Below are 26,772 nucleotides of genomic sequence, written 5' to 3' on the forward strand. Positions count from 1 at the left end.
GGCTTTCCTCTTCCTTCTCTGAATGAGGGGCTTCCCTCCCTTTATTCTGTAAATGTACACCTTCTGCAGCTCCCAGCTCCCTTACTCGATGGAAATGTACCTCCTGCAGCTCTGTAGCCCTGTGCTTTTTCCATGGACCCCTTAATTCCTAAAATTTTCTAAACCTGCCTATCTCACCCCTAAACACTCCTATCTCACTCCTAAAAACTCCTGTCAATGATAATCATTGACTGACTGACTCCTGCACATTCCCTACTGGGATTGAGCCCTCAACCCAGGCCTGTGCCCTGAAGAGGAATCCAAACATGACCTTCTAGTTCATAGGTTAACGCTCAACCACTAAGCCACACTGTCCGGGTGAGTTGTGCTGTTTTAAATAAACACACTTTTCAAGATTACATAAAAAATATTGATAATTATTGAAATTGAGTCCCTGTTTGATGGGAATTCATTATAGTATTCTCTCTACTTTTAGGCATACTTGAACATTTCCATAATAAGCGCCCAGCCTGTTTTGTCTTCTGGACGGAAAGTATGGTGTCAGTCATCGGTGACTGACATGGCACTTAATGTGTTAAAATGTTTTTTTAAAAAAAATTTCTTCAATTATTGTGGAATTTCAGAAGGAAGGTTGTGGAGGGTGGGTGGATGGGAGGTAATCAACCAAGGACCTTATATGCATATATGCATGGCCCATGGACACAGACAGTGGGACAGTGAGGGTCTGGGGTAGGGGGGCGGGCTGGAGAGGGTCAATGGGGGAAAAGGGGGGACATATGTAATACTTCCAACAATAAAGAATTATTTTAAAATTTTTCTTTAATTATTTCTCCATCGCAATCGCCAGGATAAAGTACACTTTTTTTTTTTTTAGCAGGAAAACAAGATTCTTTAGGATCAAGCTGATTTCTCGGGGCTTCATATCTTAAGCCCTCCCACTCCTACCCCTTTTGCACTCTATACTGCAGGATTTCTTAGCCTCAATACTATTGTGGTTTTTGTCCCAGTAATTCCTTGGGAGAGGAGATTTTTAGCAGTATCTATCTTCTATCCACTAGTTGGCAGTAGCACTCATCTGGTTGTGAAAACCAAAAAAATTCTGACTTTGTCAAATGTTCTCTAGGGGGCAAAATTGCCCCTGCTTGAGACAAATGGTCTAAGTATACCAGATGGTCCACAGTTCCTAACATGACATGCTGTTTAATACCTCTGATCATTTTTATTAACTATTCCCTTTGCCTGGAACAGCGGTTCTCAACCTGTGGGTCGTTAACCCTTTGGGGGTTGAACGACCCTTTCACAGGGGTCGCCTAAGACCATTGGAAAACACATATATAATTACATATTGTTTTTGTGATTAATCACTATGCTTTAATTATGTTCAATTTGTAACAATGAAAATACATCCTGCATATCAGGTATTTACATTATGATTCATAACAGTAACAAAATTACAGTTATGAAGTAGCAACGAAAATAATTTTATGGTTAGGGGTCACCACAACATGAGGAACTGTATTAAAGGGTCGCAGCATTAGGAAGGTTGAGAACCACTGGCCTAGAATGTCTTTCCCCTCCTCTTCCTGACAAGTTTTGTAATGGTTCAAATACCTGCTTAGATCAACACTTTTTGGTTGAAGTCTTTGTTTCCTGTGTTCATTTCATTTTTATAGCCCCCAGCCTCCAAACACAATCCTTGGCATAAAATAGGTGCTAACTAAATGTTTGCTGAAAAGATTAACCATAATTACTAAGAGATTTTTTTAGAGGCTTCCACACATCTTTCTGTGATAATCTTTTTAAAAAATATATATTCATTGATTTCAGAGAGAAAGGGAGAAGGGGAGAGAGAGAGAAACATCAATGATGAGAATCATTGATTGGCTGCCTCCAGCAGGTCCCCTACTGGGGATTGAGCCCGAAACCCAGGCATGTGCCCTTGGCAGGAATCAAACCTGGGACCCTTCAGTCTGCAGGCCAACACTCTATCCACTGAGCCAAACCAGCTAGGGCACTAAGAGATTTTTACTGAGGTCCTTGTCAGCACTGAACTTTATAGAGGTATAAAGCAAGATCCTCACTCTAGAATGATTTACAAATTAGTTGATGAGATAAAAACTGTTAATTATCCCCTATTACCCCCTTTCTCCTTTGTCTTGAATAAAAGAAGCTCGGATGGCTATCTAGAAAAAAAAATTTCCCAGCCTCCCTTCAGACTAAGTGCTAGCCAATTGATGTAAGTGGAAGTGTATCCTTTAAAAGAGGGGGCATGCTCTTTGTGACTTCCTCCTTCCTATTGGCTGGAATGCTGATCAAATGGCTGGAGCTCAAGCAACTACTTTGGACTAGGAGGTTGCCTCATGTTAAGAATGACAGAAGAGCCCTTCAGACTTTATTTATACCAGAAAGAAATAAACTATAATCTTGTTTAAAACATGGTTAAACTTGATCCTAAATAACTGAGTTGGGAAAACAGCAGAAGAGGTTAGATTGAAGAGGAAAACAGAAGCCCAGGATGCATGAGGAAGTTTGCACAAGAGTAAATTATCGTGCCCTGGCCGGTGTGACTCAGTTGATTGAGCATCCTCCCCTGCACTGAAAGGTCATGGGTTCTATTTTGGTCAGGGCACATACGCAGGTTGCAGGTTTGATCCCTGGAGGGAACTGATCAATGTTTATCTCTCTCTCTCTCTCTCTCTCAAAAAAAAAAATCAATAAAAAGCATATCCTTGGGTGGGGATTTTTTTAAAAAAAAGAAATATTTCTAATCTTAACTTTTATTCTTATATATTCTTCTGTGATTTTTTTTATTTAGGGTTTTATAGTTCCAAACCCTCAAATCTGAATTTCTGTAAGTTCATTATTCCTCTTTATAATTGTCTTCCTTTACTTCTTTTTTTTTTAAAGCTTTATTTGTACCTTAAAGAAACCACTCAGGCCAGAACCGGTTTGGCTCAGTGGATAGAGCGTTGGCCTGCGGACTCAAGGGTCCCGGGTTTGATCCCGGTCAAGGGCATGTGACTTGGTTGCGGGCACATCCCCAGTGGGGGGCGTGCAGGAGGCAGCTGATCAATGTTTCTCTCTCATTGATGTTTCTGGCTCTCTATCCCTCTCCCTTCCTCTCTGTAAAAATTCAATAAAATATATTAAAAAAAAAAAAAGAAAAGAAACCACTCAGACTGTGTCCTCTCCCTCTTGCCCTCCCAAAGGAAGACAAGAACGATCATCAATGGCAAGAGGCAGTTGCATATGCAACATCAAGAGCCAGCTTCATGCTCAGGAGAGAACCTGCGCCTCCTCCTCGTGGTTTCGGGTGCTCTACACGATCAGAGAAACTTCTCTAGTAACGAACTATAGAAATGATCCCTGAAAGTATAGTCTTTTCCTTTACTTCTATTATCTATAAAATGTGTTACTATACTTGTTTAATATTTGACAAGAAATCTGTTCATATTTTTGTAATAGAAAACAAACAACATTTCAAAGGTCAGGAAGGCAATTCACATACAGATGAAAAAGCAAATGTTTGCTAAATAACTGTTTGCTTGGCCATCTTTTTTTTTTTTTTAAATATATTTTATTGATTTTTTACAGAGAGGAAGGAAGAGAGATAGAGAGTCAGAAATATCAATGAGAGAGAAACATCAACCAGCTGCCTCCCGCACATCTCCCACTGGGGATATGCCCGCAACCCAGGTACATGCCCTTGACTGGAATCGAACCTGGGACCTTCCAGTCCGCAGGCCGACGCTCTATCCACTGAGCCAAACCGGTTTCGGCTGCTTGGCCATCTTTAACAATGGAACACAGAGAGGAATTTGCTAGGTCCCTCCCTGTCTCACACTAGTTCATACTAACTATGATGATAGCTCTCTTCTTGGAACAAGTCCGCTTTCTAAATTCTGTTAGGAAATTAGGGGTATGGTGAAAGGTTCTTCCTCTTTTCTTTTAAAAAACTATATTTTATTGATTTCAGAGAGTAAGGGAGAGGGAGAGAGAAACATCAGTAATGAAATAGAATCATTGATCGACTGCCTGCTGCACGCCCCCTACTGGGCATCGAGCCGGCCACCCGGGCATGTGCCCTTGACTGGAATCAAGCACAGGACCCTTCTTCAGTCTGCAGGCCTACGCTCTATCCACTGAGCCAAAGTTTGTCTTGAATGTCTTCTTCCTCTTTTCTTAATAATAACCAGCTTAAAATAATATCCAAAAGACACATTTTGGGTGGCAACCTCTATTTCCCCTCAGAATTGATAGAAAACACAAGTTACCTAGTAAGGTAAACTTTGGATAACATCAGGTTTATCTGAGGAACAGGTAGTCAAGTACAGCCCACAGAACCTATGTTTTGATCTGCAAAACAGTAAACTTTCAAAATTAGAGTATCGCCCAGCCGGTGTACCTCAATGGTTGAGCTCCGACCTATGAACCAGTAGCTCACGGCTAGATTCCTGGTCAGGGCACAAGCACGGGTTGGGGGCTCCATACCCAGCGTGGGGTGTGCAGGAAGCAGTTGATCAGTGATTCTGATCACTGATGTTTCTATCTCTCTCTTCCTTCCTCTCTGAAATCAGTAAAAATATATTAAAAAAAAAAAAAAACGAGAGGATTACTTTTATTTTATTTTTTTTAAATATATTTTATTGATTTTTTACAGAGAGGAAGGGAGAGAGATAGAGAGCTAGAAACATCGATCAGCTGCCTCCTGCACATCTCCCACTGGGGATGTGCCCGCAACCCAGGTACATGCCCTTGACCGGAATCGAACCTGGGACCCTTCAGGAGAGGATTACTTTTAAAAATAGGAATATAACTCCCAGCCAGAAGCATCTAACTGCTTTGCACGCTGGGATTTGTAGTCCGCAGAAGAGTCGTTGTAGTCAAGATGGCGAATTTGCTAAAAGGTGTACTGTAGAGAGAGGCCCTAGGGGAGTCTGGACCTAGCCTAGAGGGTATTGGGTGACGCGGGGAATCGGCTGGCGGGAACGTAAGACTAGGTGTTAAAATCTATTCACCGGAGGAAGCAGAACGCCTTGAAAGTCTCGCGAGATCCTGAAGAGGCCCAATGGAATGCGGGGCTGTCTTATCGCTAGGGCAGCTTGTTGGGGGCGGAGCTGTGACGAGACTGGGCAGAGCTCTGACGGCAGTGGGTAGGGAGCCGTAGGTGCCCGGTAGGGGCATTCGGGCCGAGCTTCGACCGTGAGGAGCCAAGCCGTAACCATGAAGGAAGAGAAGGATTATAGGCCTAAGGAGAAGCGAGTAACCCTCTTGACTCCCCCGGGGGCCACAGGCAGTGGTAGTGGGGCTTCGGGGGACAGCACCAAAGGGGAAGATAAGCAGGATCGGAACAAGGAGAAGAAAGAGGCGCTGAGCAAGGTGCCTAGCTGGCGGTTGGCCCGTGAGAGGGCGGGACGCGTCCGCCACCCATGGAGGATGGTTGGGAATGGGGCTGCCTTCTTCTCCCAGTCTCCCTTTCTGTTTCTTCACCTGAGTGAAAATCGCATCACCCTGTCTCATCCACTGGACCGAAATGGGGCGGGAGGCGGCTCTCGGCCAAGCCCGGGGGTGGGAGTGAAGGAAACGGGGGCGGGGGGGAGGGGAATTCCTAGACGAGAAGGGTGTAGATCAGAGCTGTGAAATGATAATGGGATGGGGTGATAATAAAGAGAATGAGGAATTAAAACGTTAATGGGGGGTATTAAATAGCGAAGGGGTTATCAAAGGTGGGCATAGTTTGTGATGGAAATATTAATGGAGGCGAGTTGAGGGAGTATTGGGACTAATGGTCTGGGGGCCACATCGGGTTCATCCTGTTTGGGATGAGGGAATTTTCGGTATTCCGCAGCTTTGAATTCTTTATGCTGAATGAGAAAGGGTTTTGTTTTAGGATGTGTTAGGGAAATGTTAGTAAATCAAGAGCTTGTGGCACCCATAAAAGACCAGGGTTGGCCTACTCATTTCTTACCACCACATCTATTGAAAAATGCGTGATGGAAAATAATACGAAAACCTAGTAAACTGCGGGGCTTCGGATTAACAGAACCTGATATTTTTCTTGATCCAGACAGTTCTCATTTCTAAGAAAAATTTTAAAACCGAGTTACTACTATGTTTGATTGATTCCTAGCATTAGAGGACTATTTTCTCCTGGGTTTTTATAAGTGATCTCTTTTAAAGCCCAGCTTTCTTCAGGGATATTGGTTCTTTCAGGTATGACAGAAAATTGATTTGTACTAATTTTATTTTACTTATTCATTTCTGAAGGTGGTAATTCGGAGATTACCTCCCACTTTGACCAAGGAGCAGCTTCAGGAACATCTTCAGCCTATGCCCGAGCATGATTATTTTGAGTTTTTTTCTAATGATACTAGGTAAAATAAATCAAAGAGGGGGGAGGAGGGGTAAATGAAAAAGGTTTCTTCCATTCCATTTTATCGTACTAATGTCTATATGATTTTTGAGCCTGTCTCTTTAATATACCCATTTTTATAATTCAGCCAGACACCTGCAAGCACATTTACATAATTGCTTTCCTCTCTGCAGTCTGTATCCTCATATGTATGCCAGAGCATACATCAACTTTAAAAACCAAGAGGACATTATTTTGTTCAGGGATCGCTTTGATGGTTATGTATTCCTTGACAATAAAGGTGAGTCCTAGTAACAAGAGGTTTCTTTGTCATTTGTCTAAGACAATGTGTGTATCACAGTATTTTCTCAATGCTTTGATAGTTTTTCTAAAATCCCGAGTGATAAAATGTGCAATAGTTAAAGAGTTTCACACATTTGATAAGCCTATTACAATCTTATAAATATGTGACTTTTCTCACCCCTAGGGTGTTTTTATTAACCTGTTATTTCATACTTTGATCAACTGAATGAAATTGCCTGTTTTCTCTTCCTCTGACAATTTTTTTGCCCTAAAATTAGAATATCTGTTATTTTGACTATTTACTAGTTTCAACAGTAATATGGATAAGTGACTCTTTACACTGTATGACAAGTTTTAAACATTTACTTCTCATCTTGCTTCAAGGACCAGCATTTATTTATTCAAGTCGTTTAAGCCAATAGTTACTTGTGGGTTTTTGTTTGTTTTCCTTTTTTACTAAATTTATTGGGGTGACATTGGTTAATATGATCATATAGGTTTGAGGTGGTACAAGATCAGGTGTGGTATATTGTACTGTGTGCCCACTACCCAAAGTCAAATCTTCTCCTGCCAATAATTACTTGTTGGAATAATGCCACTGTCCAACTTTATTAATCCCTACAAACTAGCTACTTCTCTACTCCAACTTTATTCCAGTAGATAGCAGTGATTTCCTAGTGACTTGGCCTGGAAATCTGAGTTGTATTTAATCTTTTCCTCTCTTTTTTTATACCTTACATATAAACAAGTGATGAATCTTTTGTAATTTTTATTTATTTATTTTTAAATATATATTTTTATTGATTTCAGAGAGGAAGGGAGAGATAGAGAGAGATAGAAACATCAATGATGAGAGAGAATCATCGATCAGCTGCCTCCTGCACATCCCCTACTGGGGATCGAGCCTGTAACCCAAGCATGTGCCCTTGACTGGAATCGAACCTGGGACCCTTCAGTCTGCAGGCTGACGCTCTATCCACTGAGCCAAACCAGCCAGGGCTAATTTTTATTTATTGATTGATTTTAGAGAGAGAGGAATCTTTTAAATTTATTTTTTTTTAAATATATTTTATTGATTTTTTACAGAGAGGAAGGGAGAGATAGAGAGAGATAGAAACATCAATGATGAGAGAGAATCATCGATCAGCTGCCTCCTGCACACCCCCCACTGGGGATATGCCCGCAACCCAGGTACATGCCCTTGACCGGAATCGAACCTGGGACCTTTCAGTCCGCAGGCCGACGCTCTATCCACTGAGCCAAACCGGTTTCAGCTAAATTTATTTTTTTAACATCATGTCCATCTATTCTTACTAATACTTTCATACTTTATGTCCTTGTCACCTAATGTTTAGACAACCACTGTCTAAACTTGTAGGGTTTTCCATTTCTGTATAATTCAGTCTGTTATATTGCCATGAAATTAATCTTTTTGAAAATAGTGATTTAAGAACAACTGTGAAAAAGTTAACTCTTTAGCCTTGTAGTTAAGGCCCTCCATAGTCTGGAATCACTTCTGTTTTGTTTTTTTCAGTCTGGTTTATCTATTCCTTTTCATATATATCAGTTATTAAGCTAATCTGATTCTGCATTTACCAGGATTTCCAGTCATGTTTCCTCCATGAGTGCTTTGTGATACCTTCTGGTCAATTCTAGTTATTTTATTCTGGCTTATGTCTACATGTCAATGATCTTTATAGTTTGTGTGATATTATTCTATAGCAGGGACCTGGTATCTTTTTTTCCAGTAGTTACTTGTTTTTTTAGAAAAAATGTTTTATTCTTTTGTTTTTTGTTTTTTTTTGGTTTTTTTTTTACACAGAGGAAGGTAGAGGGAGAGAGAGAAACATCAATCAGTTGCCTCCTGCATGCACCCTGACCAGTGATCTTTTGGTGCATAGGACCACACTCAACCAACTAAACCATACCTGCCAGGGCACTTGTTTTTTTTAAATATATTTTATTTATTTCAGAGAGGAAGGAAGGAAAAGGGAGAGAGAGATAGGAACATCAATGATGAGAGAGAATCATTGATCAGCTGCCTCCTGCACACCCCCTACTAAGGATCAAGCACACAACCTGGACATGTGCCCTTGACTGGAATCGAACCTGGAACCTTTAGTCCACAGGCTGACGCTCTATCCACTGAGCCAAACCGGCTAGGGCAACATTTGTGTTTTTTTTTAATTGAGTTATAACTCACATACCATAAAATTCAGTGTTTTAGTATATTCACAAAGTTGTGCAACCATCACCTCTATGTAAATACAGAATGTTTTTATCACTCCAATAAGTATCCTATACCCATTAGCATTCATCTCCCGTTTTCCCCTCCCACCCCTGGCAATCACTATTCTACCTATGGTTTACCCTATTTTAGGCATTTCACATATATCAGTTATTAAGCTAATCTGATTCTGCATTCACCAGGATTTGTGACTGGCGGCTTCTTAGCATGTTTTCAAGGTTCATCCTTGTTATAGCATGTATCATTAGCTCATTCCTTTATTTTTGTTTGCATTCTTAAAAATTGTGGTAAAATACACAATACTAAAATTTGCAGCCCTAGCTGGTTTTGCTCAGTGAGAGTGTCGGCCTGCATACCAAAGGGTCCCAGGTTCGATTCTGGTTAAGGACACAGGCCTGGGTTACGGGCTCAATCCCCAGTAGGGGGCATGTAGGAGGCAGCCGATCAATGATTCTCATCACTGATGCTTTTATCTCTCTTTCCCTCTCCCTTCCTCTCTGAAATCAATAAAAATATATTTTAAAAAATAAATGATATTTTAAAAACTTGCAGTCTTAACCATTTTTTAAGTGTACAGTTCAGTTGTGTTGACATTCACATTGTTGTGCACCCAATCTTTAGAACTTCATTTTTCAAGACTGAAACTCTATACTGATTAAAAAACTACTCCCCATGTTCCCCGCTCCCCAATCCCTGGCAAATACCATTCTATCTCTATGAAGTTGACCATTCTAGGTACCACATACAAGTGGAATCATATAGTATTTGACTTCTTGTGATTTATCCATGTTATAGCATATGTCGGAATTTTCTTTTTAAGGCCAAATAATATTCCATTGTGTGTGTGTGTGTGTGTGTGTGTGTGTGTATGTGTGTGTGTATATATATATATATATTACATTTTGTTTATCCATTCATCAAATATCCCTTGAAAGATGATGAATGGATAAACAAAATGTAGTATATACATACAATGGAGTATTATTCAGGCTTTAAAATATATAACATGGATGCTTCCCTGAACTCTTGGCTATTGTGAATAATGCTTCTGTGAATGTGGGTGTACAGATAATCTATTCAAGTCTCTGCTTTCACTTCTTTTGAATATACAGTGGGGCCTTGACTTAAGAGTTTAATTCGTTCCGTGATGGAGCTCGTAACTCAAATTACTCGTATGTCAAATCAAAAAGTGAACAAGTGAGACACGTGATGCTGGGCTGATGTTGTGGCGTTCACTGTGACGTTTGCTGCGCCAACTAGCGGTGGGGTATCTGAAGCTGGCGTAACCCAAATTTTAGCTCGCAACTCAAAGCAAAAAATCGGCCGAGAGACGGCTCGTATCTCGAAAAACTCGTTAGTCGGGACACTCATAAGTCAAGGCCCCACTGTATACCCAAAAGTGGAACTGTTAGGTCATATGGTAATTCTATTTTAAATTTTTTTTAGGAATCATCATATTGTTTTCCATAGAAGCTACACCATTTTACATTCCCACCAGTAAAGCACAAGCATTCTGTCTCCACATTTTCACCAACACTTACTATTTTCTGTGGGGTGTTTTTCCTTTAATAGTAACCATTCTAATGGATGTGAGGTGATAGCTTATTGTGGTTTTGATTTGTGTTTCCCTAATAATTAATGAGTTAATAGTTAAGCATTTTCATATTCTTGAGCATCTGAGCATCTTTTCATATGTTTTTTGGCCTTTTGTATATCATCTTTGGACAAATGTCTATTCAAGTCCTTTGAACTTTTAAAAATTGGATTGTGGGTTTTTTTGTTTTTTAAATATATTTTTATTGATTTCAGAGAGGAAGGGAGAGAGATAGAAATATCAATGATGAGAATCATTGATTTGCTGTCTCCTGTACGCCCCCTACTGGGGATCGAGCCCGCAACCCCAGGCTGATGCTCTATCCACTGAGCCAAACCGGCTAGGGCGGATTGTAGGTTTTTTGTTGTTGAGTTGTATGAGTTCTTTGTATGTTCTGTATATTGACTCCTTATCAGACGTATGATTTGCAAATATTTTCTGTTTTATAGGTTGCTTTTCTACTATGTTGACTGTGTTCTTAAATGCAGTTTTTAATTTTGATATCCAGTTTTATCAATTTTTTTCTTTTGTTGCCTTGCTTTTGATGCCCTGGTGTATTTTTTAAATAACATACCACAAAATTCACCCTTTAAAATGTTTTTTAGCCTGGCCAGTGTGGTTCAGTGGTTGAGTGTCCACCTATGAACCAGGAGGTCACGGTTCGATTTCTGGTCACAGCACATGCCTTGGTTACTGGCTTAATCCCCTGTGTGGGGCATGCAGGAGGCAGCCAATCAATGATTCTCTCTCATCATTTGTGTTTCTATCTCTCTTCCTTTCCCTTCCTCTCTGAAATCAATAAAAATATATATTTTTTAAAACAATGTTTTTTAGTGCCAGGTAGCTCAGTTGGTTAGAGCATTATCCCAATATGCCAAGGTACTGGGTTTTAGCCCTGGTGAGGGCATATATAAGAATCAACCAATGCTTGGCTGGTGTGGTTCAGTGGTTGAGCATTGACCTATGAACCAGGAGGTCCCCGTTGGATTCCCTGTCAGGGCACATGTCCAGGTTGCGGGCTCGATCCCCAGTAGAGGGGCGTGCAGGAGGCAGCTGATCAATGATTCTGTCATCATTGATGTTTCTATCTCTCCCTCTCCCTCTCTCTGAAATCAATAAAAACATATTTTTTAAAAAAGGATCAACCAATGAATGCACAAATAAGTGGAACAACAAATCGATGTTTCTCAAATCAATAAAAAAAACTAAAATTTATTTTTTAAAATGTTTTTAGTGTATTCACAAAGTTGTGAAGCTATCACCATAATCTAATTTTGGAACGTGCTCATCACTCTAAAGAGAAACCCCATACCCAATAGCTGATACTCCCTGTTCTCCCCACCACTCTCCCCTGCTCTCGGCAACCACTAATCTTATTTTTCTCTATAGATTTGCTTATTCTAGAGATTTATGATGTGCTTTTAAAAGAAAATCAGCTTATTTCCCCCCACATATCAAAATATTACACTTTATAAGTAGAATTTAAATGAATGTTTTATTCATTTCATTTTTTCCATTAGGGGCTCGTTTGGTAGAGTTGACTTTAGTTGGGCCAGTGTGAATGCCCATTTGGAGACACTTCTCAGATGACTGCCATCAAAGGAAGCTAGGAAAGGGAAAATAGGGGGGAAAACTACAATAATGTCAACATTAAGAGTTTTTAATAAAAATACAGACAAAGCCCTTTGGCATGTTGACTGTAGTTGGGCCAGTGTGATTGATGCCCATTTGGAGACACGTCTCAGATGACTGCCATCAAAGGAAGCCTAGGCAAAGGGGAAATAGGAGGGAAACCTATAATAATGTCAACATTAAAAATTTTTAATAAAAAATATAGACAAAGCCCCTCCCTCCAAAAAAGAAGAAAAGCCTAGAGAGCAGTGGGCTCTCTTTTATCCACTTGATATTTTCTTTGTTATATAACAAGTGTGATTTTTTTTTTCTAAACAGGTCAGGAATATCCTGCAATAGTAGAGTTTGCTCCTTTTCAAAAAGCTGCAAAAAAGAAGACTAAGAAAAGAGATACTAAAGTTGGGACTATCGATGATGGTACAGTATAGCTCTAGTTTTGTAATGCTAATGCCATAGGCTTTTAAAAAGTATTACCTTTGTGAGAATTAATTGGACTCCAAGCTTTTAAATAATAGAACGTATGGGATAAAGTTAATATGAAATATAATTCATTGATGAAAGCTTTGCTTAACTGTTAAAATGGAGGTAGGTTTCCTTCCTATAGAGTTTTCACTCTCTTTGGCTAGTGGCATTTCATTCCTCCACCATTGAGTAGTACAACAACTACTTGAGGCTTTTACCACTATTATGATTATCAAACTTTTGGGTTTCCATTTGTATAAAGAGGAAGATTTATTATTGAGAGCTCTACTGGAAAACTTAATGTATTCAAGTAACTTAATATGAAGTAACCAAAGTGGTGAGTCCTATTTTCTTGGCTTTGAATATGAAGTTAACTACACACACAGTAGTTATACTGAGCCAAAAGAGAGGAACTAAAAAACTGGAATAATTGCCACATATGGTAAACTGGACCCAGATTTTGAGATCTCTGTAACTTATATTGGATAATGGCTTAGCTGCAATATTTTCTATCAGATTGATATTTTAGAACCATCTAGTTTGATTTCCATTATTTACTACTATAATAACCATTTTGTAAAGAACACAGAAAAGACTCAAGATGCAGCTGCTTATTGATTATATGATAGATTCAGACCTGGAAGACTAGATCAAGTGATATGGTCCACACTGCATCGAAACTCCAAATACAAGAAGTATAGTAACTCAGATGTGTTACCCTGTCTGATGTCAGAGGCATCTAGGAAGGAACTCCAAGAATTACCATCACCTCCAGTGCCATCCATGACATCCCCCTTTTGTGTCTTTTTGGAACATCTGATTTTCATATGTTGAGTTTACTTAAAGTGAAGATTACCCATACAGGAATTGCTTACATTCTGTATGCATAACAAATATATACTGTAACTATATACACATAGCATTTCTTTCACAAGTGTGACTCTGGATTAGTAGGAGCAGTGACTTTCAAAAGCAAACTATTTATCATCCCTGAAGTTTCTATTATAATCTCTGCTATCTCATTTTCCCTGACCCCACGTTACACCATACTCCCTTTGTGGGTATCTCTAATAGGAGTTCTGAGAGTAACCAAGAAAGCTGTAAATAGTTTATCTTGTGGGTATAGGTTTATTTTCAATCTTCCATGATGTAGAAAATTAATCTTCTTTGATAAAATCCTAGATAATAATTTCCTGTTTGTTTAAACTCTACTATATTTTCTGTTTCCTTAAACAATTATTTAGATCCAGAATATAGAAAATTTTTGGAAAGTTATGCTGCTGATAATGAGAAAATGACATCTACTCCAGAGACGCTGCTAGAGGAAATAGAAGCTAAAAATAGAGAACTAATAGGTAAGTGGACAAAAGGAATTAAGGTCAATAGCTTTTTCATCAGAAGACCTGTCTGACTTCCACTTCTGTCACTTGATAGCTGTATGGTCATGGGGAAAGCACTAACTTCTCTGAGACTCTGTTTCTTTTACTGCAATAAGCAGAGGATAATACCTGTGTCACAGGATTATGCGATTGCTCTGATTAGATGGGGAAAACTCTGTGACCTATTTAGTGCCACACAAATGTAACATAAGTATAAAATGTTTGAAGACTCATGCTTACCTTTAGATGTTGGTAAGCATTTGAAGATCAGCTGATGTTTTCTAGTAATAAGAAGCTAATATTGATAAAAAGAAATATAAAAAAATGGATTTAGTTACTACAAAACTGAAAACCTCTTGAGAAATTCTAGCTTGGATGTTGGTTCTAGCAGTAAGCTGTCACTACTGTATCAACTCTAAACATAAGCATAGCCTCTGACCCCGGATGCCCACTCCAAAGAATTTATCCAAAGGAAGTATGTTTTCAAAAGCTAGCTACAAGATTAGATAGCATTGCTCAAAATACTAAAAAATGAATTAAATATTCTTCTAAAAGTTGGTTTTTATTAATGGACACGTATATATTCCCAGTTGGACAAATTTTTACTCCCATCTATAGAACAGTTTATTGTTTTATTTTGTACTTCTTTAATTTTTAAAAGGTATTTTAAATTTGCAGAATTGGAATACTGTAAAAAAAATTTCTGATAATATAGTTGTGAACTGTCTGTTTAAGGGGTATAGTTTTTCCCACCTTGGGTGGTTGGCAGGGAATGTCAGAAAATGGAATCCTTTCTAGGGGTGGATAAGTATTATTAATAATCTGTTTACATTTATGTAGCTAAAAAGACAACCCCACTATTGAGCTTCCTGAAAAACAAGCAGGTAAACCTCTGTTTTTATAGTTTTCTCAATACTTTTTTTTCATTGGTTCACATTCTGTTAAACATTTTAAGAGCATTGGGATCCCCTAGGAGAAACAGCTGCTTTTTCTTAACATTATTCTTTAGAGATTTGGCTTAGTGGCCCCCTCCTTCTCTTTGGTTGCTGGATCAAAGAATCATTCTGCAAACCCAGAGAACCCTTAGCTTGTTCAGGAGACACTCTTGATTTTTCTGAAATACAGCAAGGCAGCAGTGGGAAACTGATACTAGCAAGTCCTGGACTTCATTCTCATATACTGAATGGGGTGGGGAGGGGGTTGAGGTAGAAAGTAGGAAGGAAAGATGATCCAGTTTAGTGGGTGCCCGCCATGCCTTTGGGATTGATTTAAGTTTTGGTGATGATTATCTTGTTTGAAGGTGTGTGTCGATCTTTCTTTCTAGAGAATGAGAGAAGAGAAAAGAGAAGAAAGAAGGCGGCGAGAAATAGAAAGAAAAAGACAAAGAGAAGAAGAGAGGAGGAAATGGAAAGAAGAAGAGAAACGAAAAAGGAAAGATATAGAAAAGCTAAAGAAGATAGAAAGAGTTCCAGAAAGGGACAAATTAAAGGAAGAACCAAAGATTAAGGTATGAAAATAACTTAAACTGACTGCATGTTACTGAAAATTGCATGTATCTACTTCTTTATAAATATGCATGCATCTTGTGTGGTATAAATATAGGTATTCAGTTTTGTTTTTGTCCTTTTTGGTTGGGGGGGGGCAAGTGAACCAATTAAAATCTTTATATAATACTAATAGTATGATTTTTTAATTTTAAGATAATTTAAAAGGACTAAGTAGTTTACATGCTATTTCTTCAGGGCAGATCTGTGTTATTTTTATCATTTAAAATGTTCAATTTTTAGATGATTATTCTGTCAATTCTTCATAAAATAGGGCTGGCTGGCATGAATTATGGTTTTTATTCAGCTTTTCCTTCATATTTGATACATTAAGTTGCCTCATCTGTTTGTTTTCCACTGTCTTCAGGTACACAGGTTTCTGTTACAAGCTGTGAATCAGAAAAATGTAAGGACCAAGTACATGATACAGAACACCTAGTATCATGTCACACACACACAGGTCTTAGTTAATAAATCCTTTTGGTGGTGGTGGTAGTGATACCTGTAGAAAACCCCTTCAGACTGATGAGTCTTCTTAAAAGCAAGCTATTTTAAATTCCTACTTTAAAAGGAAGCCCATATGACTTCCTGATGCTCTGCTCTGTCCCCAGAAGCTTCAACAATATACAGCCAGAGGACAACCATGCCTAAATAGCTCTTTCTCTTTTTTAGCTGCCTCTCATAACTGTCTTGTGCAAGTACTACAGATAATATCCTGCATTACGTGCTTTCCTCTCTCACATGATTCCCATGTTACCTTCTTGCATCTCCCTGGGAATCTATGAGCAGCTGATTCTGATTAACACAATGCATACAGGAAGAGGAAAACCTATAGAAAGATCCCGGCCTTGCAGCTTCCCTTCTCAGGGCATGGCTTGGACAGCCCTTGTTCCAGTGAACTTCTTGGGGAAGTACTAAGTACTTCAGAGAAAGTTAGAAAAAATCTCAGAGTCTGTGGAGATGGTAGGGTCTCCTTTTACCTCCTCAAAATTCAGCAGTTTATGTGGTTCCCTGAGTCTCTCCAGGGCTCATTATTGTTGATAAGGGGCTTGGCCACAGTGTGGGAAAGTTCCCATCTTAATTCTTTGTAGCAATGTCTGCCATACCACAAGTGACTTGACTTGCTATTACTAACTACCAGCAAGGCAGAAGGTAGAGCCATCCATGCTAGAGACACCCATTAATGTTCTTATTAGAGTAATGAACATCTTGGCTTCCCAACAAAGATGTTCATTAGAGAAATAAGAACACCTCCAATGAAACCTGTACATGGTATCCTCACGTTACAGTAATGCCTTCTTAGTGTCCAGTTTGGACTCACCATTTGCAGTGGCTGACTGTGCTGAAATACTTCATGCTTAAATCTTTTGGTGCTTGGCCTTTTGCTTGGTAACCTGTATGATGCCTTCACCCTGAGACTTGAAATTCTTCCATTTTGCCTAAGAGTCTCTCTGAATATCCAACACTTGGGGGTATTCTAGAGATTTGTAGCAGTGGTATGAAAAAAAATGTTAGAAATTTGGTCTATATGAAATGCTTTTATTTTAGAATTACATCCTTTCATACACATCATGACATTGTACAGAGTTCCTACTTAGTAGAGATGGAACTTCACTGTGCTGTTGTATGAGGTATTTGGATTTTTAAATCCAATGCCAAATAATTCTTACTATTAATCTCTAATGATAATATGATTGTACCATTATATAAGTAAGTTACTCTCAGGCTCAAGGCAAAATTATTCTCACAATAGATCGCTCCTTTGGTGACCAAGATATTTGTCATTCCAAGTAATACATAAAAATACTCCCATAGTAATGATCTACCTAGCATTTTGAATTTGTGGCATATTTTCCCATCAAGTTGTATTGACATGCTGCTTTGCTATAAAAGGCATACTTGGACGTATGCATTGGTTCACTTAAAGGCTGACCCATTTAAAGCCAAAGGAGTCTTGATCTTATTGCCACAAGTGATTAAACCACGTCATTTGAGTGGATAACACTTTCATATTAATAACAACCTCTTAGTAAATTACTGCTCTTGTGCACTATTGTTCACCTGAAAGTTTAAGTATCTGCAGAAAAAAGGGGCCTTTTCTAGTCAAAATTTAAAATATTTAGTATATTGTTTTCTTTGATAGGCGTAAAAGACAGTGTCCCACCCTTCAAAATAAATTTGTTCTCTTTAAAGCTGCTCAAGAAGCCAGAAAAGGGGGATGAAAAAGAAATGGACAAAAGAGAAAAGGCCAAGAAATTGGACAAAGAGAATCTGAGTGATGAAAGAGCCAGTGGGCAAAGTTGTACATTGCCCAAACGTTGTGAAGGCGAATTTAAAGATGAAAAGCCTAAGAGGTCAGTAGGCGAGGGCTCTTTAGTACATTTGTTTTCAACGTATTTCTTGACGCTAGTTTTACTGCTATGTCCTTGACTTATACCTGAATTAAATAAGCTGTTTTAACAGGGGCACAGGGATGAGGAGGAAAGGTTTTAAATATTCTAATATCTTGATCTGGGTGGATGACTTTTGTTTCTTTGTTACTGTTTTTCTTTTTTTGTTAATCCTCACCCAAGGATGTTTTTCCATTGGTTTTTAGAAAGAGTGGAAGGGAGGGAGAGGGAAACATCAATGTGAGAGAAATACATTCATTGATTGGTTGCCTCCTGCATGTGCATGTGCCCCAACAACACCCTGAGATGGAGCCTGCAACATAGCTACATGCCCTTGACCAGAATGAAACCTCGGCCCCTTCAGTCCATGGATCAATGCTCTATCCACTGAGTCAAACTGGTTAGGGCTGTTAACTGTTTTTCAAAATGCTCGTATTTATTTTTTACTCTGCTCCAAAAGTGCAGCCTCATTGCAGTGGCCAAGTTAGAATCAGAGTGTTCCTTCATTTGTGATTGGAAGATCTTTGTGGGTACATTCTCAGATTTGTTTTTTCATGCAGACCCGAAGATGAGAGTGGCAGAGACTACAGGGAGAGGGAACGGGATTATGAACGTGATCAAGAGCGCATTCTTCGGGAAAGAGAGAGACTAAAGCGTCAAGAAGAAGAACGCCGGAGGCAGAGGGAGCGCTATGAGAAAGAAAAGGCTTTTAAAAGAAAGGAAGAAGAAATTAAAAAAGAGAAAGAAGCACTTCGGGATAAAGGAAAGAAGACTGAAAGTACAGAATCACTAGCCAGCTTAGAAAAAACGGAAAAGAAAGAGGAAGTGGTTAAGAGAGATCGCATTAGAAACAAGGTGCTCCTTTTGTTACACTTATTTTTTCTTTTCCTAAAAGGGCTAGCTCATTGTTTATTATAGAACTTTGAAAGGAAATTCTATTATAGACATTTTTATTATAGGGACTTTAACTCTGCAGCTTTTTTCAGTATTGTTTGGTCCTTCTATTAACTTACTGTAGAAATTTCAAACATCCACAAAAGTACAACAGAATAATACAATGTACCCATCACTCAGCTTCAATAGTTATCAATTGGGGGCCAACCTCCTTTCGACTCTAATCCATCCCTACCCATTCTACTGGATTGTTTTCAAGCAAATCCAAGACATATAATTTCTTCTTTACATTCATCAATATTAGAAATCAAGTCTTTTTCTTAATAAATATAACCCAAATAGCATTTTTACATTAAAAAACCTAATAATAATTCCTTAACATCCTACCTGCTCAGTGTTCAGATTTTCCCAATTGTCTCATTCATATCTTTTTTATAGGCTCCAAACAAGGTCCACAAATTGTATTTGCTTGATATCTCCCCTTAAATCTCTTCTAATCTACACAATCCCCCTCCTTTTGTTTTCCATTTATTTGTTGCAGAAACCAGTTTGTTCTGTAGAGCTTCTAATGGTCCAGATTGGCTAATTACATTCCTGTGGTATCATTTAACATGTTCCTTAATGTTTGTTTCCTTGAAAACTGATGGTCATATCTAGGGCAGGGGTCAGCAAATGTTTTCTATAAAGGGCCAGATTGTAAATATTTTCAGCTTTGTGGGCCATATGGTCTCTGTCACAACCACTAAGCTCTGTAAACATAGACATATGTAAAAGAATGAGCGTGGCTATGTGCCAATCACATTTTATTCACAAAAACAGGCATGCCCTCACCTAGAGGCCTGAATATATGAGGCTGCAATTTTTGGCAAGAACACTTAATAGATAATGTTGTGTACTTCCTATGCATCATATCAGGAAGCATATAATATCTGCGTGTCCTTTTAGTGTGATGCTATGATTGATCAATAGCAGTTGTATTGTTGTGTAAAAGGATATCCTTGTTCAATGTGTATATAGGTGTGTTTACATACTAGAGACAGAAAAAGCACGTGTGACAAAGTGTTAAAATTGTAAATCTAGAAGAAAGGTATTAGTATTCATTGTTTAAGTTTTACAACATTTCTATAGATTTAAATTTTTTCAAGATAAACAGTTGGAAAAACAACTAATCAATAGTGTAAGGCTCAGTGGTTGAGCATCGACCTATGAACCAGGAGGTTTGATTCCCAGTCAGGGCACATGCCCGGGTTGTGGGTTTGATCCCCAGTGTGGGGTGTGCAAGAGGCAGCCAATCAATGATTCTCTTTCATCATTAATGTTTCTATCTCCCTCTCTCTCTGAAATTAATAAAAAATATTTAAAAAAATAAAAGTCAATTTACCGATAGGGAAGAGAGGTAGGCAATGGTTGTGGTTTTTCTAAAAAAAAAAAAAAAAAAAAAATCTAGCTAATTCAGTTACTCTTGAAATCGTTAAGAAAATTAGACAATAGCTTTACTGAAAATTTACCCTAGGCATATAAAATAATACTTATAAAATGGTTGCTTTTCTTTGGAGATCGGGGAAAGGAAGCAGGCTGTTAGAAGCAAATTAACCACCAATACTTGCTGTCATGTATAGTGCCCTCACATTTTTGGCCTTGTATGAGTTGGTTCTGGTATATATCAATACATAACCTATGACTGAAAATCCCCTGTAAACACTAAGTAGCAATGTTTTAACATTTCATTTTACTTTAGGATCGCCCAGCAATGCAGCTTTACCAACCAGGTGCTCGAAGCCGAAATCGACTCTGTCCCCCTGATGACGGCACCAAGTCTGGAGATTCAGCAATAGAAAAAAAGCAGGAAAGTGGTATTAGCCATAGAAAAGAAGACGGAGAGGAGTGATAAGTCCAAATGGCCATACATGTTCTCCTGACTGTGTAGGCAGTCAAAGAGCATGTATTAAGCAATCCAGAAGTGCCTCCGGGCAAAGGAATAGAGAGAGAAAGGGGGTCGCTGAGCTGGTGGGGTACACTGCAGAGGAGTGTATTTTGCGTCAAAGCAGGAACCTGATTGCGGGTACAGACTGGAAGTACGATTTCATTTTTTTGCAATTCCTACAAATTAAAGTGTCAGATAAAGATCAGAGAGTGGACATGCATTGCATTTGCAGGTGGGAAATGTCAAGTGAGGACTTAATTAGGTATGACATGAGAAGAAGGGAGCCGGCTTTAAAATCAAAAGATTTTGTTACTCCTGAATGGAATTTTCTTAATTTAGTGGAGCAGAGTCTTTTTGAAGTCTTGTTTAAAGTCTTGTTTAGATCTAGTTACATTCATTGTTGGTGATAACTGTTGACTTTGTGTAGTGTAGAAGCAACAAGCATGTAATTGTAGTACAAGTACAGTGAAGTTTATAACAAGTGTTTGCGTATGCAAAATTTAAATAGTCATGTCATGTCTATATCCTGTGTCCTAAAATTTTAGGATTAGTTTTAGATTTTTGTGTGCTTATGTGATGTTAGTGGAAAGAATATTATTAAACATCTCCTTTGGCCTCTAGCAATTTTTATATTAAGAAGTAAAATTTAACCCTTGTTTGGTTCTTGACAATCCAGCCTTTATTTTATCTTAGGTCTCATGATCTAAGTGCATGACCTATCCAGGAAGGAAACTGCACCCATATTTGTTCCTGTTTAAATAACAACTTTCAGTCTTAGCTTGTTTTTCATTAGTGTCAATAAATATCAACATCACTCAAGTATGAAGCTAAGTGTGTTTATTAACTTTTACTAAATAGCTATTCGTTTTCAAAAATTAAATTTGATACTGAATTAACCTCTTGCAAATTCTGAAAGGGGAGGAATGATATTCGTTTCTACCTTCACTAACCTCTGCCTTTACTTTAACCACCAAGAAAATCAAATCATGGTTCCCTCTTATTCCATAAGAACCAAAATGTTTAGATAACATCCTTGAACTGTTGCTTAATTTTCATCCTGCTAGTTCCTCCTAACATGGTGTCAGTTTATATTTACTTAATAAGTCACTGCTTTGTGTTTTCCTCAGCTTTTAGAAACCAGTATCCCAAGAGGCAGGTAAAGAAGAGCCATCAACCCCTAGCCGGTTTGGCTCAGTGGATAGAGCATCAGCCTGCAGACTGAAGGGTCCCAGGTTTGATTCTGGTCAAGGGCACAACCTTGGTTGTGGGCCTGGACCGGGTGGGTATGGGAGGCAACCAATCATTGTGTCTCTCTCACATCCATGTTTCTCTCTCTCTGTCTCTAACCTCTCCCTTCCACTTTCTCTAAAAATCAATGGGAAAATATCCTCAAGTGAAGATTAATAAAAAGGAAAAGAAGACCCATCAAAGATGACAAAGAGAATGGTCCTCATCTTGGGGAGAGAGTACTAAAAGAAGGGAAGGGAAAATTTTAAGAACGGCAGGCAATGTCTGATGCCACAGGCTAAGGAAAATAAGAAATCTGGTGTCCATTGCATTTGGAAGTATTGAGGTCATTAGTGAAATGCAGACCCTCTTGGTGGCAGAAGTTAGAGGAGCTGGTCCTAGGAGAAGCGATGCTCTGAAACCCATCATTTGTAAGTTGGCATCACTTGTCTGCTTACCCAGCCTAGGGCCTGTTGCCAGCCCTCTTAAGGCTGTTTTCATGTCAGCACCTCCCTCTTTTGTTCTACTTGCCTTGCCAGTTCAACTCAGTAAACCACACTCCCCACCCCCGTAAATTTTTTCTCATTTATTTACTCATTTAGCAAACATTTACTAATCACTGACAGTGCCAGACCCTGGCGGGGGGCGGGGGGGGGGGGCGGTCAAGGACTCAAACAAGTCCTTATCCTTGAACCATGGCCCAGTGGTGGCAAGAGACAGCTAGAAATAACCAGAGCACAGTGCACCATGTGAGAAAGGCAGTGGTGTGGGAGTCTCCTGCCCCTAAACTGCCACGTGTTGCTAGAGAAAATCCCTAAACCAGAACAACTGGAGAGACTACAGGAAGGCCCTCCCTCCTGCTAAATAGTTTTTAAAGTCCATCTTGCCTGCCTTTTCTACATTGCCACCTTCCTCTTGTTTACTTCCTTGTTCTCTTTCTTGTGTCAGGGGGGAGGGGTGAAGACCACTTCCTCATAACTCATAGTTTCATTTTCTTAATAAAAAAACTATGCTGTAGACCTAGCTGGTTTGGCTCAATGGATAGAGTGTTAGTGAAGGGTCCCAGGTTCAATTCCTGCCAAGGGCACATGCCTGGGTTGCGGTCTCGATCCCCAGTAGGGGGCATGCAGGAGGCAGCCGATTGGTGATTCTCTCTCATCATTGATGTTTGTATTTCTCTCTCCCTCTCCCTTCCTCTCTGAAATCAATAAAATATATTTTTAAAAAACTATGCAGCCGAAACCAGTTTGGCTCAGTGGATAGAGCGTCGGCTTGCGGACTGAAAGGTCCCAGGTTCGATTCCGGTCAAGGGCATGTACCTGGGCTGCGGGCACATTCCCAGTAGGGATGTGCAGGAGGCAGCTGATCGATGTTTCTCTCTCATCAATGTTTCTAACTCTCTATCTCTCTCACTTCCTCTCTGTAAAAAATCAATAAAATATATTTTAAAAATAAAACTATGCTGTAAATAACAGAAAAGTTACATTCATTTAGTTTTTTGCTCACTTTTCTTCAGACACAGACTATGATTTCTCTGGAAATAAAGACAGAATGGAGACAGTTCAGACCTGGATATCTAAACATTTATTGAGCGCCTCCTAGTGTTGTCACTGAGACTATGGTAGTGAACACAGTCCCTGCCCCCATGATTCTTACAGCCACGAGGAGTTTGCTGTTCTGGTGAAAGAAGTGATGCTAAGTGATGTAGGCAGGAAAAATTCAAGAGGCAAACTAAGATCTAATTTTCTATGGTAGTCACAGATGTTATCTTTAAACTATTTCCATAGGAGAAAAGTTAGAGAAATTTTATAGCCTTTGTTTGGTATATAGAAGCTCTGTAGGGGCTGCCCAGAATTTTCTTTACTGTCCCTTGGGCTGTCCTATACACCACAAAAATTTATTATGATCATTTATGTCTTTAAAGAAGGCATGATAGCAAAGATAGGCTCATACTTGGTGAATTCTTGGAAAATATATATTGACAGCTACATACATAGGATTAACCATCCTTAGAAATATCTAGAGTTCATTTATGCATTCACAAATATTAAGCTCCTACTACAAAGGGAAAAATATGTGAAAAGGCCCTGGGATTAGGAGTGTGCCTGGCCTGTTCAGAAATGGCAGAAGCCATTATGGCTGGAGTAGAGTGAGCAAGGGGGAGAGTCGACTAAAGGGATGGAATAAAGTCACAAGAGCTAATGGGCAAGATCCAGCAAGTCATAGTTAAGACTTGGGCTTTTATTCCGAACTAGTGACCCGGTGCATGGATTTGTGCACATTGAAAGGAAATTAATTAGAAGGTGGCCAGTGAGACAGGGGGCAGGGGGGAACATGCCCTGGAGCCAACCTCCCACGGTCCCTCCCTGGCACCTGTGGAGTAAGCGGGGTCCCTCCAGCAGGTGGGGTCCCTTGGCCTGGCCTATGGGGATCAGACCAAAACTGGCTCTCTGACATCTCCCAAGGGGTCCCAAAGTGCGAGAGGGCACTCTGCAAAGTTGCTGTCGTACAGGGTGTGGAATGCAAATGCAAGTGTGCAGTAAACCAGATTCGGGGCCAACAGTGCCCCAGAAACAACATAACCCATAGCAGAAGGTGGAATCGTGTGGCCCTTCAAGGAATCGGGCTCCCTCTTCTCTGGTTTTAGAGTGTCACCCAAGAACCGCTGCTGCCAAGTCGCTGCAGCTTGGCAGCTTCTGCATTGAGCATCTACCTCCTGGTGGTGGTCAATGTGCATCATAGTGACTGGTTAGACGGGCGGAGGGACACTTAGCATATTAACCTTTTATATATAGAGACTAGAGGCCCGGTGCACAAAAATTTGTGCACTGGTGGGGGAGGGGGGGTGTCCCTCAGCCCCACTTGTGCCCTCTCACAGTCTGGGACCCCTCGGGAGATAACCACCTGCTGGCTTAGGCCCAATCCCCGGGTGGCAGATGGCAGGCCTGATCCCTCCCCGGGTCACGCACACAGCAGGGCCGATCAGGGGATTGGGGCGCTGCCCCAGGTCGGGTCGCACACGGGACGCCCGGGCGGGCCGGCCGATCGCTGCTGCCCTGCTCGGCCGTCCCGGGTCGGGTCGCACACGGGATGCCCGCCGCCCCGGGTCGCAGATAGCAGGCCCGGATGGCAGCAGGGCAGGCGGGATGGTGCTGTCCCACCCTGCCTGCAGTATGCAAATTAGCCACCATCTTTGCTGGCGGTTAATTTGCATATCGCACTGATTAGGCGATGGGAGGCATAGCGAAGGTACGGTCTATTACCATGTTTGTATATTATTAGATAGAATGATATAGGAACCACTGCAAAGTTTTGAGAAGAGGTGTGATATAATCTGCCAATATTTTACAACAAAAGGATCCCTCTGGCTGCTGTATTGAAAACACCAAAGCAGGAAAGGACTGCAAGAAATTAAGCACACCATGTTTATAGTATTCACTACTTCCAAAAAGTGGAAGCAACCCTAGAATCCAACTGATAATGGATAAACAAAATATGTCCACACAGTGGAATATTATTCAGCCATGAAAAGGAATTAAGTACTGGCACATGCTACAACATGAAGAAACCCTGAAAAGACTATGCTATGTGAAAAAGCCAAAAACAAATGATGACATAAAGTATGATTCCATTTATATGAAATGTGCAGAATATGCAAACTCATAGAAACAGAAATATTGGTTGCCTAAGGCTGGGGGAGAAGGAGGATGGAAAGTCACTGCTAATCTCCTATCTAATAAAAGAGAAACATGGTAATTGGTGTACGACCGCTACCCTTCCCATTGGCTAATCAGGGCGATATGCAAATTAACTGCCAGCCAAGATGGCGGCCGGCAGCCAGGCAGCTTGAAACTAACATGAGGCTTGCTTGCTTCAGTGACGGAGGACTCCAACGTTGCCCGCCTGCCTTGCCAGCCTCTGAGCTTGCAGTTTAAGAAACATAGTTACAAATATAGAAGCTAAACAAAACCCCAGAAACCTGCTTTCAGCGAGCCTGGAATCTCAGAGCTAGAGTTGATACAGAGTTTCGGTTATAGAACCGAAACAAACCAGATACCTGTTTTCAGCAGCAGAGGCCTCAGAGCTGGAGCCTCAGAGCTAAAGCTGGCCCAGAATTAAAAAAAGAAAAGAAAAAAAGGAGCAGTTGGGAGCTTCAGTCACGCACGAGCCTGAAAACAGCCCTCAGCCCCTCACCCAGACTGGCCAGGCACCCCAGTGGGGACCCCCACCCTGAAGGGTGTGTGACCAGCTGCAAACAGCCATCATCCCCTCACCCAGGCTGGCCAGGCACCCCAGTGGGGACCCCTACCCTGGTCCAGGACACCCTTCAGGGCAAACCAGCCAGCCCCACCCATGCACCAGGCCTCTATCCTATATAGTAAAAGGGTAATATGCCTCCCAGCACCGGGATCAGCGGAGCCGAGAGGCCTCCCAGCACTGGGATCAGCGTGACAGGGGGCAGCGCCCAAACCCCCTGATCGCCCTGCGGCTCTGTGTGTGACAGGGGGCGGGGCCACAACCTATCCGCCCTGCTCTGTTCGTGACAGGGGAAGGCGCCCCAACCTCCTGATCAGCCCTGCTCTGTGCCTGATACGGGGGAGCTCCCCAACCCCCTAATCGCCCTGCGGCTCTGTGTGTGACAGGGTGCGGCGCCCCAACCCCCTGATCGGCCCTGCTCTGTGTGTGATAGGGTGCGGCGCCCCAACCTCCCCGCCCCCACGGGCCCTGCTCTGTGTGTGATGGGGTAGAGCCATAACCTCCCCATCGGCCCTGCCCTGAGTGTGACAGTGGCGGTGCCCCAACCCCCTGATCGGCCCTGCTCT

The 26,772-nt window shown here is 40.6% G+C and overlaps 1 protein-coding gene, 1 long non-coding RNA gene and 1 other non-coding gene across 6 annotated transcripts in view; 1 reads left to right on the top strand and 2 right to left on the bottom strand.

Annotated features, from left to right (window-relative positions):
• Nucleotides 1-3,169: 3,169 nt before the first annotated feature.
• LOC118654940 lies at nucleotides 3,170-3,382 on the bottom strand. Its single transcript, XR_004967162.1, has one exon. It is a non-coding gene; the product is annotated as a small nucleolar RNA U3 (small nucleolar RNA).
• Nucleotides 3,383-5,100: 1,718 nt separating this feature from the next.
• On the top strand, nucleotides 5,101-21,544 carry UPF3B (UPF3B regulator of nonsense mediated mRNA decay). 4 transcript variants are annotated; one of them, XM_036304546.1, is made up of 11 exons: nucleotides 5,105-5,379; nucleotides 6,268-6,374; nucleotides 6,547-6,653; nucleotides 12,448-12,546; nucleotides 13,836-13,946; nucleotides 14,811-14,854; nucleotides 15,295-15,477; nucleotides 15,882-15,920; nucleotides 17,708-17,868; nucleotides 18,465-18,759; nucleotides 20,537-21,544. In XM_036304546.1, exons 1-11 carry the CDS (start codon nucleotides 5,224-5,226, stop codon nucleotides 20,684-20,686), a joined length of 1,452 nt encoding a protein of 483 aa, XP_036160439.1. In that variant the 5' UTR covers nucleotides 5,105-5,223; the 3' UTR covers nucleotides 20,687-21,544. The 4 variants fall into 4 exon arrangements, with proteins under 4 accessions (XP_036160441.1, XP_036160439.1, XP_036160440.1 ...); XM_036304548.1 differs by lacking the exon at nucleotides 12,448-12,546 and having other exon boundaries at nucleotides 5,101-5,379; XM_036304547.1 differs by lacking the exon at nucleotides 15,882-15,920 and having other exon boundaries at nucleotides 5,119-5,379.
• The window catches only part of LOC118653782, a 38,063-nt gene continuing 23,264 nt past the window's right edge, over nucleotides 11,974-26,772 (bottom strand). The window contains exons 2-3 of the long non-coding RNA XR_004966884.1: nucleotides 14,211-14,265; nucleotides 11,974-12,263 (exon numbers count right to left, since the gene is read on the bottom strand). This is a non-coding gene — a long non-coding RNA (uncharacterized LOC118653782). The remainder of the gene's footprint in view (nucleotides 12,264-14,210; nucleotides 14,266-26,772) is intronic.

Source organism: Myotis myotis, unplaced genomic scaffold, assembly GCF_014108235.1.
Source record: "Myotis myotis isolate mMyoMyo1 unplaced genomic scaffold, mMyoMyo1.p scaffold_m19_p_4, whole genome shotgun sequence".
In the NCBI taxonomy this organism is placed as follows: Eukaryota; Metazoa; Chordata; class Mammalia; order Chiroptera; family Vespertilionidae; genus Myotis; species Myotis myotis.